Below are 16,521 nucleotides of genomic sequence, written 5' to 3' on the forward strand. Positions count from 1 at the left end.
GTATATCGATTTGATTTTATTATTGTTTGTTTTATTTTATGTTTAAGATGTATTATATATGTTAAATATTATAAACTGCTTTCTATTGTTTCCTTTTAAATTGTCATTTTTATCTTCATTTTGAACCCGTTTTATGTATTATTTAGTTAAAATTGTTTTATTATTTACACTTGTTTTACATATCTTTTAAACGCAACTTATTTATTTAAAAATGTTTTATTTGTTCTTCGTTTCAAAGATTTTTCTTTTCCTTCATATTACTTATTTTATACTTTTATATATACATTATTTGTTTTATCTTATATATATATACCATTTTTTTTGTGTACATTATTAACCTTAAATCTCTTGTTTTGCATTATCTATTTTAAACTCATCACTATCATTTTAACATCGTTTTTACATCTTATTTGATTTTATTTTGCCTTTACATTTTCTTAATTGTTTGTCTAATTAATGGGTCTTTATTTATTAATGTTTGTATTTGAATGATGAATGTTGTGAGATCATTGCCATTGTGTGTACTATGAATTGTTTATTCGTATTTTAATATTATTGTCATTCATCAACGTAATCATTTATTCGTACATCAAATTTAACATTACATCAATTTTTACCCAAATTCGTAAAAAAGAAAAAAGTTTGGAAATAAAGGCAATACTCGATACTTGGGATCTTCGAAAGAATTGGGCCCTAACGTGCTAGGTTCTAATTTTTTCGTCGAATCTAAATAATCGAGAATGCTTTTTAAAAAAAACATAAATAAAAGCTCATTATCGGGATTTTAATAAGTTGTGTCCTAACGCATTGGATATGACACGTGGTTTTCTCGATACGAGAATTTTTCGAAAATAAAGGCAATATTCCGCATTTAGAAAATTGGAGAAATCGTACCCTAACTTACTGAGTTTCGATATCCTTTTAAAATTGAAATAAATGAGGTTTAAATAAAAAATAAAGGCGAGCTTACTCTCGAAAATACGATGTGTTGTGTCCTAACTTACTGGACGTGACATCTTGTTACTTCGAGATAAGGATGCATTTTCCATTTTGATTTATTCGAGTAATTTTAAAATAACAATATAAAGAAGTATCATATTTTTAAATTCTTTTCGAGTTTTTAATTTTCGACACCAAGACATTAAGTAATCAACTAAGTACCAATTTTGGGCGTATCGAGGGTGCTAACCCTTCCTCGTACGTAACCGACTCCCGAACCCATTTTTCTGAATTTCGTAGACCAAAATCGTTGTTTAATAAAAATTAAATTGTTTATTAAAAGCAACCACTTTTCGGTGACCCAATCACACCTCATCAAAAAAATGTTGGTGGCGACTTCCGTTTTCGTTTTTATTTTCAAAATCCAAGTCGACCCCGTTTTCCTCAAAAAAAAATGGTGTCAACAATTATGATTAGGGAAGAAAATTTAAATTAATTTATATTTTTGTATTTCTTTTCGAGATAAAAGTTGTTAGATCTTAATCTAAACTACGAGCTAATTTACGGATGACAAAACACAAATCGTTCAATGGATTTCGAACCAATTCGTTCCGAATGGAGCAAGTTTTTTCTTTTGAAAGATAGATGTAAGGCGGGGTGGATTTTTTTTTCTTTTGGACAATGGGTCATGGTAATGTTTATCCCACCCTGACCCACTCCACTATATGAAATTACTATTTTATCCTTGTATATATAAACTATTAAAAGAATAAAAATGCAATAATATAATATATATAAAAAATCATATATTTTATGTTTAAATATTTATTTGAAAAATTATGTTTAAATATTTACTCGGCTTTAAAAAAATTGAAAATATTAAAGATAAATAGTAAAATTAAATTGAAGTGGAGTAGGATGGTGAAGGATGTGTCCAACATCCATAGTAGAGCAGAACAGGTAATGGAGCAAAGAATGACAAGTGTGGAGCAGTGATGGATTTAACAATATTCGTCTTCTCCTTGCTTCATTGTCATCCCTAATCTAAACAATTAAATTTGTATTTTTTTTTGTTAAAATTTGATTAAACCCTATAGCAACATAAAAATGATTAAGTTGTATTAAATGATTTGTTGATTGCTTCTATTGAGTTTGATTCGAAAATCTGTCGAGTGGCTAGAATTATGAACACACTTGTTCTTCTTTTAAAAAATTATATGGATACAAACCATAACGTCTTAGCATGAGTAAACCTCAGCCACCTGCCTCCGCCGTGTTTGGATAGGATGTACCACCTGCTACAACAAAATCACCTTCTATATGACATTTCAGAAGCAAATCTTCTGAAACCTGTTGTACAAAAGTATACAGTATTCAAATGTTCCATTCTTAAAGGATTATTCGCTACATTTAATAATATAATTACAAGAACATTTTAACAAAACGAAGCTAAATAATCCAAAAGTAAATTAGTGCCCTACAACAAAGAAATACAGTGTTTGACCAACAAAAACCAACAAACCACAAGCTTTTCATGCATGTTAATCTTGTATCCAATTGCACAGCCATCCACGATCACTGCTATCAATATCTCCACATCAACTGAAACAAAAAAACTACATACTAAACTACAAACACTGTAACGACCCTACATTATGACGCATTGACTCGACACTCAAACAAAATCATAATTGTATCTTACTGAGATGCCTAAGATCTCAAATCTCTCTTCTTACCACATCTCTTCATGTAATCATGTTTGTGCTTTTCTTAGTTGCATGGTGGCTTTCTCTTGTTGAACCACGCAAGTATCCATCTTCCGTAAACATGGTTGCGCATCATTGGAAAGTTTACCCAAACCAGATTCAGCAAAGCATTGTAAACAAAGCCCTGCTCATGCAATTAAAAGAAACATCACAACCAACAATAAGCTCGAGCCAAACAATGGTCTCCGATATAAGCTGTTATTAGTATCTAAGGAATCATGAAATCATTTCATGTTCCGTGATACAAATATTCACTCAAACAATTAAATACGAGTTTAAGGAATCATGTAAACCTGAATATATAGAAGGTTTAGTGAAAGAATTCGTTAAAATCTAAGTATATATATAGTTGAACCATACATAATGCATGTGCGCACCAAATAACCATGAAGATGCATGAAAGCAGCACAATGTGTGGAGTATGTAAACCTTAGATACTGATAAAGCTGATTGGATAACATAGTTTCCAAATCGATCCACAAGAAGCCTTGACCCGATGGGACTTCTAAGCAACTCCTTTATAATTCTTGTAGATTGTTCTTCTCCCGATTCCGACAAGCACTTCTCAACAACATTGCTTCCATACCTGTTGCAGGAAAGGGATGCGTAATTCCCTTCAAGCTGCCTTAGAAGACTTTCTGTTGTTTGTCGCTCTTTCAGTCCCAGTACATGTTGCACTACATAGTTGCTAAAAAGATAAAACAGAGCATATCAAGCTCAAATAAACTGCAATTCATCGGTTACAAGTTTCACATCAACACACAGACGCTAACTTTTTGGAAACTAAAACAAGTGGTTTCAAGAAAAAAAATGCACCCATATCGATCTTGAGCTAGGTGAAGCGCGTTTGCTATAATCTCTCGAACTAGATTGGCTTTTGCCTCTCCCTTAGAGTGGTCAATACAATGCTGCATTGCACAACATCCACTTTTGTCTGTTGCAATTTGATAACAGTTATCCGCCACCTCTTTCAGAAGATACTGTCAATGAAAATTAATGGTCAACAACTATGTTCCAACATCATCAAACATACAAAACTGATCTTGTATGAACAATTGAGAAAGTAAGTATCATAACAACCTCTCCAATCAAGAAGAACAAATACATAGAAACAATTAAACTTAAATCATCAAATGATAACAACCTTATTATCTTGATCAGAGAAAATTTTCAAGCAACACTGGATCACACGATGACCATTTATGTCTTTAGTCAATGCAACAACGCAAGTGGTTAAGGCGGACATAATTAAAGAGATTTGCTGTTGAGAAGTAAGGTTCTCCAACAGTTTCTGTACAGCACGGGTCCTGTAACCAAAATGAAAATGCTGTTTGAAACAAACTCTTGATTCAAAGAAAATAAAATAAAGCAAAGACATACCCACGAACATTGAGACAAATGTTAACAAGTCGAAAACCATCCTTGACGATCATTAAAATAATTTGACTCTTTTGTTCCTCATTACACATGACAACTAGTTTTTGAACAACATAATTGGCAAAAGGGTCCAACATCAACTCATCAACATGCCCAATAACCTCCATTAAAATCATATCAATTTCCTCTCTTGAAGCTTCATCAATAGCCCTTTCTAAAAACCAACAGCCATGCTGATCTTTTGCTAAAGACAAGAACCTGCCTCTCAAATCCCCCATACTCAAACAATTCAGAGGTTCATGTGACCAACGAGACCTCCTAAAACCATTACTAATCTGATCATTATTATGACTGTTAAAGCTAGATCTCATTACATTCTTGTTTCTTGAACAGCCGGCACCAGCAGCAGTGAGAGGAGGAGCCAATCGATTTTGATAGGAAAAGGGTAAGATTGAGATTTCATTGAAAACATGCTCCCTTCTTGAATCAAACAAATACCCATTTTCATTTAAATTGGGGAGCTGATACGACCTAGGCACTAAACTATTCCAAGAGTCACTATATGGTCCCACTCTCATCACCCCATCAAAACCCACATGCAATCCCTCATTCTTTCTCTCTTTTTCTCCTCTTGAAAACCCATAATCTAGTTCTGGATTCTTTTGAGTTGATAAATTGAGGCCAAAAAAGGCTGATTCTAGGCTTTGATCAAAAGGGTTATTGTCAAGAAGATTTTGGGGTGATGTTAGGCTATGATGAGGGACATAACTTCCTAGTGACCGTGAAGGAGGAACCAACGGTGTCTCCCACACGGATCGGTTTCCAGACTCCATTACAATCAATAGAAATTCTTAAAAGGAAAAGGGAACAACTCGGGAAGAAATAAAAGGAAGATTTTTTATTTTTTATTTTTTTGGGGGGGAGGGTTTTAGAAACAATAGAGATGAAGTTAGGATTTGATTGGTTATCTATTTAGTATATTTTTGATATTTTGAAAAAGAAAAGATTTTATTTGTTTTCGTGCAAATTATATAATCTTTTTTTCAGACTGGAAAGCCTCTCAAGAATAAAAAGTAGCTTATACAAACACAGGCAGACACCATCGCTGCCACTTAATTCCCCACCATTTCGTCCTACTTCCGGGTTCTGCTGCTGACAAGATCCAAGCTTCCTGAATATATTGATTCCAGTATTCGATTTTTTTTTAATTTTAAAATTTATTATGAATTAATTTGAATTAAGTGGTTAAACTTGAAAAAAGAATGTTAGACTTGCATAGCAAATAATATATTAAACTTAAAATTAAAAATTCTAAATAAATATTTTTGAGAGTTTTAATTTAAAATGAAATATTAAAATTGAATTATCTCCTTTGTTATCAAGATCAGATGTTGATATATTAACGAATAGTGTAGTTTACCACCTACACTCACTTAACTTAATTCTTTTTGGACTAAATACCATGTTTTAAGTTTATGCATTCTTTATATATATATATTTGAAATTTAGTTTTTCGAATTTAAAAATTTAAATCAAATTGTTAACACCATTAAATTTCTTTTATTAAATTTGTTGGTATAATATTCTAAAATTAAAGAAGTACTCACTCGATAAACATGTCACAGAGAACGGTATTGTAATGGATTTGAATTTAACAAGAACTTTAACGATGTTAATAATTTTTTTAATTTAGATCAATATGTTATTTAGACTAATTACATTAAAGTATCAAATTATGTCAAAAATTAAAACATAAATATCAAATCTTAAATTTAAGAATAAAATTAAAATTTTATATTATTAAAAAAATAAAAGCATCAAAATTGAAATTTAACTATTATGATTAATAATGTTAAAATAGCCATGATAGATGTCAAAGAAGGAAGGCCTTAACACCTTCCTTCTATATATTATAGTGCCGATATGACGAAGATTTCTATTTTATTTTTAATGGGGTTATTGGGGTTTTTTAAATCAGTGTTTTAGGGTTTTTTTTAAATTAGGAAAATAAATCATTTTTAAAAAGAGAAATGGAAAGTGCATCTAGCTGCGCTTTCCCTCAACGGTCAATTCCAGCGGCTCTTTGAACATTGGTCGGGCAACGATAAAAAAAATTAAATGCCCAACGGTCCAAAATTTTTCCCTATAAATACCACCCTATTTTACTTTCTTTTTTCACTCACAACCTACTCTCTCAAATCTTTCTTTTCTCTCAAGTCTCTTAACTCTCTCAATTTTCTTAAGCTCTTGTTTTGAACTTTTTGATATTCTCGTTTAAAAATTTTAGTTATTTTAATTATTTTGTATATTCATTCGAATTAAGTTTTCACGAATGACAACCTCTCTAATTCGTCTCGACGAGAAGCACATTTCCACCACTTAAGTAGTAACGGTAAGACGAAATTTTAAATTTCGTTATTTTCAATTAAATTAAATTTAAACCTTTTTTATTTTAAAATAAATTATTTTTTTCATTATAAATAGGTGAGATTATCGTGTTTTGGAGGGGATCATAAATAATTTGGCAATGCCTTAGATCACTAAAAATCGTGATTACTTGCAAGAAGTGAGATTCTTGCATACGTCTCGTATGCTCGGGGATGCAAACTCAATCCTACACTCATTAGTGCATTGGCTGAAAGATAAAGGCCCGAAACACACACTTTCCATCTTCCATGCGACGAGTGTACAATCACACTTTAGAACGTAGCGTTACAACTCGATCTGCCGGTGAATTGGGGAAGGTCCCGAATTCGTTCGAATGTGGCCAAATAGGGATGAAGTGGTTGGGGACCAATTTCAAGAAGCTTCCTCCGCACGTGACCAACATCGTCAAATAACAATACACCTGAGCATTCATTCTAAGGTTAATCGAGGGCATTTTAATGCCCGATAAATCTTAAAATTTGGTGCACGTAAGGTGGCTACTACACCTAGTGGACTTCAAAGAATGCTGACAACTGAGTTGGGGATCAACCATGTTGGCTTTGTTTTACTAGGAGTTGTGTCGGGCGAAAAAACTGAATACAATATTAATCGGTGGTTGTCTACTCCTGCTACAGTTGTGGGCCTGGTGGCGACTATTGTTTCTACGTCCCCGAGTAAGCAACCCATACATGTTCTTGTTGGTGACAAGGTAAAAATTATTTGTTAATAAATACGTAGTTTGCATAGTAATTATTTTTATTTATTATACGTTTGAACTAACATATTACTTGTACAAGTGGAGCCATGGGCTAAGTTACATGAGACTACCCAACCAGTTGGAAGATATTAGGCTACTGTTAGATTAACACTCGGAAGCCGAGGTTAGTTACTTATTCTTTCAAACATATATTAATTATGCAATGATTTGTAAAATAAAATTTCGTACATAATGAAATTTACAATTATACACTTCAGTTTGAATGATTGTCATATGCCGATACCGATATCATATCTTACATCCCACCAGAATTGTTGGTCAATCGAATTATGTGGGACGTGAAGGTGCCATTGATAGTGTACACAACGGTAGAAATGCACGAATTGGATCGGTGATGCTACAGTTTGGTGGAGGTAAAAAATCTCACTGCCATTGCGACACATGGATGAGCTGTACAACGTGGACTTGCGGCGGAAGAACGAAGAGGACTAGAAAAATATTCATAAGGAATACATCGATGCTTGGGATTGTAAGATGGAATTCTTACCCATCCACGAACCATTTTTCTCATCGGCCATGGCGGCTTGTCTGGAGTACACGCCATTGTTCAAAGTTGTCAGCAAGTTGTATCTACTATAGGCGAAGGCGAGGAGTAGGCAACTTTGTCAGAAGAGGCAACGGTGACAACTCTAGTAGCGTAAGGCTGAACGCGGTCGCACGACGGGTTTGTCATCGGCTCTGACTGAAGAAGCGCCTCTTATATGTACCCAATATTCCAATCAATTAACTCCACTTATTCCTATTCATTTCACTAACCCCATATTTTTTTCACAAGCACCGCACTACTGTAACACTCCAAACCCAGTCTAAACGTTATGACCGAATCTGACGATGTCACATTGTAATACCCCTTACCCATATTCGACGCCGGAATAGGGTACGAGGCATTACTAGAAGACATACATTTGCATACATATTAAACCGAGTTACAAAATTTCATCCGAATTAAAAATTTCAAATTATTAACGTGATTTTATAATTCTTTACAACATATCCTTGAAATATTATATTCATAACAAATAGGGCATACGAGACCCGATATTTACTCATGTAATTCAAAGCTTCATTTCCATTTCATTCAATTCACAATTTCTCATGTTTACAATTCAAATCAATTTCTCAATCCAATATATATAATTCAAGTTACACGAACATACCAGGCTAAATTGCAGAAATACCAAAATTCAGGGACATTTTGGTAATTTTCTATTTTCTTTGAATTTCCACCCAATCTTGATATAAATTAATATTTCATTCAATTTATTAATTTAAATAATAAAATAATTCATTTCATGCAATTTGGTCACTTTTTGACATTTTTACAAATTTACCCTTAAAATATTACTTTTATTCAATTTGGTCCCTAAACCTAAAAAATGCAAATTAGTCATTTTTAATGAAAACTCATGCTAATTGAATAATCATATATTTTCCTCCTCCTCCTCTCCATTCCACATCCTTAATGTATATAACATGCTTATATGTAACATTATCTATAATTTCACTATTTATTTATTTGTTCATTCAAAGCTGTCCACTTGAGTCATTGTCACAAAATTATTTATATCTTGAGCTATGTAACTCCGAATTGAGATCCGCTAATTTTATATGAAACTAGACTCGCATATATTCTTACTATAAAATTTTCAGAATTTTTGGTTCAGTCAATAAGTATAGTTTATTCTTTAAAGTCATCCCTATTCTACTGTCTGATAGTTCCGACCCTTCTTCACTAAAAATTAATTATCTCCTCGTACAGGATTTGGATGATGTTCCCGTTTGTTTCTATTGAAAATAGACTCATTAAGTATTTTAAAAATATAAATTTAAGCCCATAATTATTTTTCTTAAATTTTTTATAATTTTCCAAAGTCAGAACAGGGGAACCCGAATTCATTCTGACCTTGTCTCACATAATTTATTATATCTCATGATTTACAATTCCATTACTTACACCGTTTCTTCTATGAGAAACTAGACTTAATAAGATTTAATTCCATATTTTTTTCATCCTCTAATTCGAAGTTAGCCTACTGCTGCTGTCCAAAACTGTTTTAGTGCAAAATGTTGATTACTAAGTTTATAACTTCCTTATTCATTTTCTCTATAATATTTTCCATCACTTTCTCTTATTTCCCTTCACTAATATATCAAGAACATAAGAATTTATTTAAGAAAACTCTACTATAACATCATTTCCATGCTTTTTCGATAATAACAAACTTAAAAATATATTGAAATCTTGATGTTCTTACCTTGTCCTATTGATTTCAATCTTTAACTTGATTTTCTCTCTCCTCCAGCTTCTATTTCTTGAATATAACTTGATATTCAATCTCCCCATTGTCTCCTTGTTATCTTTCTCTCTTGATGGATATGAAAATTCTTTTGATTTCTAAGTGAAAATGGTGAATTTTTTGTGAAAGGACCAAATTGTAAAGAAAAGAAAGTTTCATTCTTTCTTTTCTCTTCATATGTTGGATGCATGGGAAGAAGACGAAGGTTCTTCATCTTTCCTTCCATATATATACTAAATAGAATAATAATTAAATAATAAAATATCATTTAAAAATCAAATTAAAATATTAATAAACTAATATTTATTTAATTAATTAATCTAAAATATCACCAACATCATCATTGCCTTCTAGATTTCTCTCTCTTCTAATTGACCATTTTGCCCTTTATAATCTTTAAAAATTCCATCCTTGAGTCATCACTTAATTTGGTAAAATTGTGATTTAGTCCCTCAAAATTCTTCACCTTTTCAATTTGGTCCTAATTCATCCATTTTCCTTAGTTTCTAGATTATTCCACCCTTAAAATATTTACACTATTGGTCCTTCAAATTTTTTGTATTTACACTTTAATCCCTCAAATTTCGAGTATTTACTCTTGGGCAACAAAACTTTTCTCACTTTTGCGATTTAATCATTTCTTGAATTAATATGTCATAATATAATTCCAATGTCGCCATAACTCAAAATTTCCCTTTTTGTCACTTTATTTCCTTATTTTACTATCAAAGATACCTACTTTCTTACTGTAGTAATTTTCGGGGTATTACAGTAGTAATTTTTGAGATATTACAACTACACAACATCGCACGTCCCAGCTTGTTTTGTTTTCACAGGTACATATTTCAAGGCATCGATGTTCCTCGCATTCTACACCCCTATGCCGACTTCCATTATGTCACATATGCTGAGCCAGATATCGCCGCATGTACCTTCAACGATGACGACACTGATGCTGTCACCAATCCAGCAATTGATGCCAGTTTCGATGCCCGGGTCAATGCCAACGTATACGAGTTTTGGGACACTATACACTTACATGCCAATAGTGTCTCAAACACCTACCGCATCATTATTCTATCGAGGTAGGTCATTGGCACAACCATTTTCTACTGGAGTGGAGGATACACGATGGAAGGCTAGGATGAAACCACACTCGAGCATGGAGGATGGCAATAGAGACTAAGGAAAAGACGAAGACAAACACGAAGACGAAGAAGAAGTTGATAGCGACGAGGGTGGGGGTGAAGATAAACATAATGAGGACGATGGAATTTATGAGCCCTCATCAATAGTTATGCGTAGAAATCCTCCTCGTGACCGTCACCCACTGTTGTAAGTCACACATTCTCCCCAACAACGCTGATGATGTATTTTTTAACTTATCTATCGCGATGTAAATATATATGAAACCAATAAAGAAATAAAATTTTTTTATTATAACTCAAATTTGTCTTTGTTACATTCTAACATAAGTTGTACGTAAGTTAATAAGTCCCTATTTAAGAGTATATCTAACATAATTGAGTGGAGGTGCATGCAATCCTAGAAATAGGACAACATAAATCTACTGGATTAAAGTCAAATCTAATAGGGGAATTCATAGATCAAGTTAATGTGATAATAGGGGTTTTAATTAGAAAGAAATTTTAATTAATTAACCTAAAGTCAGTTACTTTAAGTCTTGAAAGGGATATTAGCATAATTTAGGGATTTTTACTGATCAAGATACTAAGTGAATAAATCGTTTAATTCAGATTCATAATGATAAATGAAGTCTAGGTGGATTCTTTCCTGGGTATTGTTTAGCTTCTTGGTTATTATTCAATTAAATTCTTGATTTATTCTTTGCTGAGTTCTTTAGTTAATTAATTTAGTAGATTTTAGTTTAAATCAATCACTCCAATTTGTTGATTAAATAATAGGAAAACGGTAATTACTAGTACTTTAGTCCTCATGGATATGATATCTTTAATCACCGTAACTATACTATTTATCGATAGGTACACTTACCTTTGTCATGTTTTTAGTTAGTTTCGTGACTATCAGTGCTCTACCATTAGAGTTTTGAAAGATTGATTTGTTGGATTAAGGTTTATTGGTGATATGGGTTGTGGTTAATGATTACATTTTTTGGCATAAGGATATATATATTGTTAAGACTCTTTGAAAATGTTGTTGAAACAAAGTGGGATGTGATTGCATTTTTTATTATTGAGTCAAACTTTTGTGTTGTTATTAATTGGGTTATTTATGTTCTACTCAACCTTGGACTGTATAAGAAACTAATGAAGACAACGATGGTTTGGTTAAGAGTCAACGATGGTGTTTGCTTTGTTAAAATGCCTAGGAGCTTAATTGTATGGTCGATGCCTTAGCCAAGCTAGTATTGACAAATCCAACATGTTTAAAATTGGAGTTGACTAAGTTGCAGCAAGGTTGTTTCTTAGATGATCAAAGTTTCTTGTTTTATAGTTCTATTATTCAATTTGCCAAATGTTTAATTGAGCTATGGTGGCATGGTCACTGTTTTGGCATTTTAGTTGTTGCCATACTAATTGATTTTGTTATGGTGCTTGGATTATCTCTTGTAAATTCAGGCTACAAAGCTTAATAAAATTTGATTTGATAGAAGTGCAATATATGATTCATTGGTTTACTCATTTAATTTTCCATTCCATTTGCTTGTTGTTGGATGGAAGTGGTAAATATACACGAAATCAATCAAATGCTTCTCGACGATGTGTCATGGAAATAAGCAAGTAAAGATTATACTAATACCATACCATTCATGTATAATTCTCAGATCTTAAGCGATTGAGCACATTTGTGTTTTCGTATAGATTTCTATTTTAAAAACATCAACTTCCAAGTAGTTTTTAGTTTCAACTTTTAACTGTTGTTTCCAACTAATATGTATTTTTATATCATAAACCTTGGTGTAATAATAATTGAATCAGTAGTCAGCCTCATTTTACCACCATAAATAATAAACTATTCTAGACCTCTTGAATTTAAATATAATTACCTCAACTTCACATTCATCCACTAAATCTCCTATTCCTATATTTGAGTTCAATTTTTTAATGGTAGGTAATGTAAGATACTGATAAAAATACTAATTTGATTAAGCTAAGTCATGTAAGGTCAATCTAATATCATTAACTTCATAAGTTTAATCTGTCAAAAATGAAATAGCTTCCAACCAATTAAGAATTCAACCATGCCTATACTTCGTTATTAGTTTCAAACCACAATTGTTCCACAACTGATATTAAATCCAACAAAACTATTTTGTGATGAATAAAATTAAGCAAACGATAAAATTGATCTAAACCTTCTTGAACATTCTCAAGAAATTTTGATTGGAAGTCGAGCATGGAACCAAACTGGTTTGGGTAAAGTTGAGGGTAAGTTTCGTATGGCGGTCGTTTTAGTCATTGAGAGTGTAGAGCTCATTTGAAGAATCCGTGAGACAACGTAATTTTGAGAGGGCAAGAATGTTATAGGTAAGATAGATAATGTGGTCGTGGAGTTGGTTAGGAGGTTAAGGGAATGGGCTCGGAAAAATTTCTTGAGGGTGGACTGACATAAGTCACGATTGGCAAGGTCTTTTAGTGAGGCGAGCTTGTGGACTAGGGCTTAGTTTGGATGTGCGGTGTGTTTAGCTCCGGTGAGATTAAAAACAGCGGTGGCGGTGAGATTAGTTACTATAGCGGTGAGATTGGATACTGTAGCGGTGAGATTAGAAACAGCGGTGGAGTGTGTTTGGATTCAAATGCAGCTGTAGTGGTGAGGTGAAAATAGAAAATGGCTTTTAAGGACATTAGATTAAAAATGATATATAATAGAAGTTTTTAAAATTATTTAACAATTACAAAATTAATAAATGATTAAAAATTATTACAATTATATTTATTTTTAATAATAAATAATTAAAAATGAATTAAAACTAGAGAAAAATTCAAAAATTATTACTATTCATTCTTCTTTCAAATCTCTTTAATGAAATATTTACAATACCCTTTTTCTCAATGTCTGTGCGTCTTAATGCATGTTATTTCAAATGTTTGTCATCAGTAACTCAATGCAAGACATTGCTAGCACCAAATAACTTCAAAACTAAAACCAACCGTTGGCTAGTAACTGAAATAGCTTTGTTGGCTGTTTGATTAAAATAAATTAACTTATGTAGGTGAAGAAGTTAAATGAGGCCATTTAAAATTCACTGCGTGGCTGAAAAAATAGGTTGCCTAGACTCATCAAATGAGAGTACCACATCTAACATAGTCATGCTCAATATTTTTCATATATTTGAAAGAATATATCCCCATACCTATTCCAAATATATGCCGAAACATGTAATTTACAGTAAAACAAGAGTCCAGGTAGCATTTATTACAGTTCTTAATACAATATATGATTACTATCAGTGTGTTGTGCCCATACCTATTCCTAATATATGCCGAAACATGTAATTTACGGTAAAACAAGAGTCTAGGTAGCATATATTACAGTTTTTAATACAATATATGATTACTATCAGTATGTTGTGCCATGATTGAAGCTTCATTCCATATCCCTCCAAAGCTTTTATTTTATTGCTACATTACAAATGAAGCCAATAAATATAAGAGGGCAATCTTTTAAGATAAAAAAGAAACTGAAGCTTGAATACACAAAGGAAATAATTTCTCGGCCTTCTGAATCCATATGTTTGATGCGGTTCAACTTTGTGGTTTAGTTGTCTTGGAAGATGCTAACTGCAATTGGAGTGATAGACCTAACTACAGTTTTCGACCAGCTTGTTTAACTATCCGCTCACCTTCAAAACAAGTACTTGAAATTGTCCTACTATATATCATCATAGTAGAGCCCAATATATCATCTCTAAATCCACATGCTTTGAAGAAGAACAATTAATACATATCATGTTTTTCAAGAACAATTAATACAAATCATTTCATCAATGACCCTGCCAAAGTAACCTCATATATATGTGTGTATATATATAAATATTTCAATCCCAACTTTCCATGTAACCAAGCCACCGGTGTAGTAGCAACTGAGAAATGACTTATGTTGCTTTCAAGTCTTGGTTGACATTAGGTCGAGGATTCAAACCTCGACAACCCCCTTTCCCTTGATTATCTCAAGTTTTTACATAACTTGTTTGCAACTAGTCTATATGATGATGTTTATTGAATGAGATAAACTATGTAGTTCAATGAAAGAATGAAAGCACCTATCTAATAAAATTTAAGGCCCTTTTAGATTTGGTGTGAAGGTAGCAGAAGAAAGCCATTGAGCCAGATATCATAAAAACCAATCAGTAAGATGACAGCCAATTGTAATACACTTGGCTAGCCTTTGTTAGGACTTTGCAGCACGTTTCAAAGCAAGAAAGAGAGGCAGCATACTGGTAAAACCAATAAAACTAAGGGGGATATGAAACAGACTTACTGAGGAAAACATATAAGTTATGACATTTCAACACAATGACAAGAATTACCTCTCCTTTCTGGAACAAAGAGCAGCTATGTCATAAATATCAATAGTTGCAAAGATAGATCACAACCCAAACAGAAGATCAACTCTTCAGTCTTCTGGTTTACTAATGCTTTCGGTTCATGCATTCAACAGTCAAATAAAAAACTAGAAAGTATATGCAGCTATGATGTAGTATAATAACTAAATGCGCTAAATGGATTCCATAGCATCTCAAAGTTTACCACCCATAAGTGCATGAATCAATGACCACTCACTAAAGATAGTCCTTATTTACAACACAAGTACCTAACTCAAAGTCTAATAATTCCATGGGAACCTTTAGCAAGTAAAATCCTATAAAAATTAAAGCATTAACATATTTCAGAAGGTCACTCTTCTAAAGAAAGTGAAGTGTTTTATTATAATAAAAGCAAAGCATAAAAGCAGCTTTTGAAACCATTTCTAGGCCTCAGCTTCTTAGAAACACATCTTCAGCAAATAAATCATATACAAGCTGAGCATAGTAAAGAAAATGCAGAAATTGAAACTTAGGAAGCAGCTACAAACTTAAATTCAATTGTCTTTTCATTAACAAGAATTCAATAGCAAAATTAAGTAAACTAGAGGACTTTTCAATGAACAGAGCAAATATATACAAGAGGCTAAACTTACATTAAAATTCTCTCTTAAAAGAACATAAACCACTGAACTAAGCTCCGAATTCTAGGGTTCTTATTTTTACTTTTGTATGGATGAATTTGAGAAAATCTTATCTGGAAAAACAATGCATATAAAAACACTGTCAAATCATTTTAACATTAAGTTGATGCTGAGTTGGAATGGGAAACTGAAACCATAAAATTTGAGCCAAAGCTTCATTTTATAAACAGAGTGAAAGAAAACTACAGCCAATTCTTTACTGGTTTTTCATTTCAACAGAAAGGAACAGGAAAAATAAATGAAATATAAAAAATAAAATTCAACAGAAAGGAAGATTACCAGTCTTGAATTTGCGGTAGAATCTCTAACGCTTTCAGCCGAAGAGGAACGGAAGAAGGAGAAGGAGCCTTACCTGGATGAAGGAGGAACCGGAAGAGGTCTTTGACCAAACTGATTTGCAACCCAAGGGGAAGGGGAAGGGGAAAGGAGAGAAGAAGGGTAACCAAACATCAAAAAATCCTGAAGAATGCAACTGAAGAATATATGGGTAAAAGAGGAAAAGAAAAAGCAACTGAAGTTGCTAAAGTTTTCTTGGAGCAAAAGGCTCCAGTCTGGATTTAAACCTCCAGTAAGGTGAAATGCATTTTCAATGTACTAAAGGATGCTTTCCAAACAGCCTTGTGTTTACTAACATTTCAGTTGTAATTTTTTTTAGCCTAAAAAAATCAACACACTGAGAACCAGTTGCATCCAAAGGAAGCCTAGGTCATTGAGAGATACAAATTGG

General features: G+C 32.5%; 1 protein-coding gene across 2 annotated transcripts; it reads right to left on the reverse strand.

The window, feature by feature from the left end:
- Positions 1–2,091: 2,091 nt before the first annotated feature.
- On the reverse strand, positions 2,092–5,219 carry LOC107910308 (pumilio homolog 12). 2 transcript variants are annotated; one of them, XM_041088520.1, is made up of 6 exons: positions 4,086–5,219; positions 3,850–4,012; positions 3,522–3,685; positions 3,135–3,393; positions 2,676–2,829; positions 2,092–2,289 (listed from the first exon to the last, which is right to left on the reverse strand). In XM_041088520.1, exons 1-5 carry the CDS (start codon positions 4,913–4,915, stop codon positions 2,710–2,712), a joined length of 1,536 nt encoding a protein of 511 aa, XP_040944454.1. In that variant the 5' UTR covers positions 4,916–5,219; the 3' UTR covers positions 2,092–2,289; positions 2,676–2,709. The 2 variants fall into 2 exon arrangements, with proteins under 2 accessions (XP_040944454.1, XP_016693611.1); XM_016838122.2 differs by lacking the exon at positions 2,092–2,289 and adding an exon at positions 2,326–2,541 and having other exon boundaries at positions 4,086–5,218.
- Between the last annotated feature and the right edge of the window lie 11,302 nt (positions 5,220–16,521).

This window comes from Gossypium hirsutum, chromosome D02 (assembly GCF_007990345.1).
Source record: "Gossypium hirsutum isolate 1008001.06 chromosome D02, Gossypium_hirsutum_v2.1, whole genome shotgun sequence".
Lineage (NCBI taxonomy): Eukaryota > Viridiplantae > Streptophyta > Magnoliopsida > Malvales > Malvaceae > Gossypium > Gossypium hirsutum.